Source organism: Anarrhichthys ocellatus, unplaced genomic scaffold (assembly GCF_004355925.1).
Source record: "Anarrhichthys ocellatus isolate YVR2014 unplaced genomic scaffold, GSC_Weel_1.0 scaffold3752, whole genome shotgun sequence".
Lineage (NCBI taxonomy): Eukaryota > Metazoa > Chordata > Actinopteri > Perciformes > Anarhichadidae > Anarrhichthys > Anarrhichthys ocellatus.
In genome coordinates this window covers 2,579-5,278 of record NW_022283726.1, presented here as the reverse complement: position 1 = coordinate 5,278, position 2,700 = coordinate 2,579, and the positions used below count along the sequence as shown (strand labels likewise).

Below are 2,700 nucleotides of genomic sequence, written 5' to 3'. Positions count from 1 at the left end.
CAGCATCATAGTGATGAAGAGTAGAGCTGCATCACATGCTCTGACTGTCATGAAGACACAACACACACATGTAGATGGAACGTGTGGAACATGTTGTTCCTGTTGCACAGCAGTGGAACGTTTCACACACAGTCACACACTGAGCACAGATAGTGAAGAGATAGAACTGCTGCTGTGTGAAGAGAACACTGCTGCTAACAACAGCCTGATGTGTTTAAAGTGTTTACACACAATGTTATTCACCTTTAGTTCATAGAGCAGCACTTTCAAAATAAAAGTGCACAATACACTACTTTTTAATTCATTATTGAACTTTGTGCATAACAATGAGATTAATCGCGATTAAAAATTGTAATCATTGCCCAGCACTAATTTTTACATGCACAGACTTGATTTGTTTGTTTTTACTTTGCTTATGTAATTTGTCACAAACGGGGCTTTTGGATTCAATATTGCTGTTAAATGCAAATAATTAAAGTAATGAAAGTTTCATTAAGGTCGTTATGGTTACAGATACAGATGTTTACTGTTTGTTTCTGAATGTGATGATTTCATTTTATTTTGCAATTCTAGTAAGAGAGACATCTCAGTTGATGTCCTGAAGAAGTTCAGTTATAGACAAGATTTCATCACTGAACGTGAAGATGGGGACATTTTTACTCCGTCTAATTATATATATATTATTATATTATATATTATAAGTATAATTGTAATAGCTGGAGGCAAGCAGTCAACCACAGAGCAGGTACAGCAGGCTCTGACCGCTGAGTCATGTTAGAAATGATCAGGTGTTCTCTGCTTTACTTTAGTGCAGGAAAATAAAATGCAGTTATTGTTTGTTTTTTATTCTATTCATCAGCAAAGGAATTATATGTTTGATATTTATCTAGTTCAAAATGTGTCCATTAAATTGACAGTAGTTATCTCTGAGATCAATATTAACTCCTCTCAGTAGATGGAATCTATCCTGCAAGTACATTTGTATGATGAAGTTAAACTTTCCACATATTCAATTCATGATGAACTTCAGAAGGCCTCGTGGAGTTTCAGAATATAAATGAGCGTCTCGGGTGGCTAGCTGTCTGTTAGCTGTTACCAAGGCTAGTTCACGTCACTGAACTCGCCATGTTCATGGTGTTGATGCCTTTTAGAGCTTTTCATGCACATATAAATAATACGGTTTGCTGTGCGGTGAAGTGTACGCTGGGAAAACCTCCGTGCTGCTGGAATCCGTTTTAAACGGAATATCAAGAACTTGAAACTTGGATAATCCTGATATACCGCACACCCGTACAGGCCGGTGCTTCCCACTGTGAACCTTACTTTGGCTCTTCTGAAACCTAGAGGTGATGTCATGGAGACTCTGTTTTAAACAGTCTATATAACACATCGATCACCTATAGGTGGATTCTGTTACCTTCGGACAGGCTAGCAGTTTCCCCCTGTTTCCAGTCTTTATGCTAAGCTAGGTTAACAAGCGCTTGGCTGTAGCTTCATATTGACTGTTCAGACATGTGAGTGGTGTCAATATGAACATATGACCCTGAACTGTTCCTTTTAGGTGAACAACTTGATGGATGTGTGTGTTTAACTAACGCCTGTGAATTATCCTAACAGACAAAGTCACGGAGCTGAGGATCTTGCTGCTTGGAAAGGTCGGAGTTGGGAACAGTGCTTCAGGAAACACCATCCTGGGCAATGAAGGTGGTTTCCCCATAGCAAACGGTCTATGCGCTACCACAATGAAGTGCTGTAAGAAAGACAATGAAATTAACAACCAAAAAGTGGTTGTTGTCGATACTCCGGGTCTGAGTAACCCTAACAGAACAGACGAAGAGGTGGTGGCAGAGATCAATATATCCATCTCCCTCACCCATCCTGGTCCTCACGTGTTCCTGCTGGTGCTGAGGTTCGGCGATAGATTCACAGAAGAGGAAATTAACATTTTGAAAATCATTCGCAGCACTTTTGGCAAAAACACAAATGCTCACACTATGATCTTGTTCACCAATGAAGACCAGAAACCAAAAGAGGAAATCAAACCCTATATTCGGTCAAATAAAGATCTCTTCAGCCTCGTCACAGCGTGCAAGTGGAATTACCATGTTTTTGACAACGACGACCAGGAACACAATGAAGTCCCTGAGCTGCTGGAAAAGATGAGCAGAATGGTTCAGAAAGCAGGAGGATGCTACACTCCTGAGATGCTCGAAGAATCTGAAACAGAATTAAGAAAATAACAGGAACAAGATGCAGGAAAAGAAGGCAAGTCAGTTTCTCTCGAAATTCCTACTATTTCACTATCTAGGACCCTGCTTCAGCCGAAGGCAAGCCTTTGTCGATTATTTGGAGTGTTGAGGAATGGTTGATGGAGATTTAGCCAGTTGCGGTTTGGGGGAGGCTTAGCTGAGGATCCACTGCGGCTCCCGGGCCTTGCAGATCCCCAAAATAAGTCTCCCTGAGGAGCAGGTTGCCTGCCCGTGCGCTGGTCGTTTGAGCTGGCGAGGTGTAAAGTTGGTAGGCGTGGGAAGATGGGTTATCGACAGTGGAGTTATGCTGGTCGATGGTCGGCAAAATCAAGTAAGGATTTATGGGTTTAAAGACGGCGTTGGATATGGCCGAACCGATGTTGGACGGGTGTCTGCAGGAGGGCGGATCTTCTCAACTTCTGGAATGAGAAAGTCATGGCGTTGCGGTGGC

The 2,700-nt window shown here is 41.9% G+C and overlaps 1 protein-coding gene across 1 annotated transcript; it reads left to right on the top strand.

Moving 5' to 3' along the window:
• Positions 1–1,617: 1,617 nt before the first annotated feature.
• Positions 1,618–2,240, top strand: LOC116379127 (GTPase IMAP family member 9-like; the record flags this gene model as incomplete). Its single annotated transcript, XM_031841055.1, has 1 exon — positions 1,618–2,240. A coding segment is annotated over one exon (623 nt), but the record flags the coding sequence as incomplete, so codon positions are not given.
• Between the last annotated feature and the right edge of the window lie 460 nt (positions 2,241–2,700).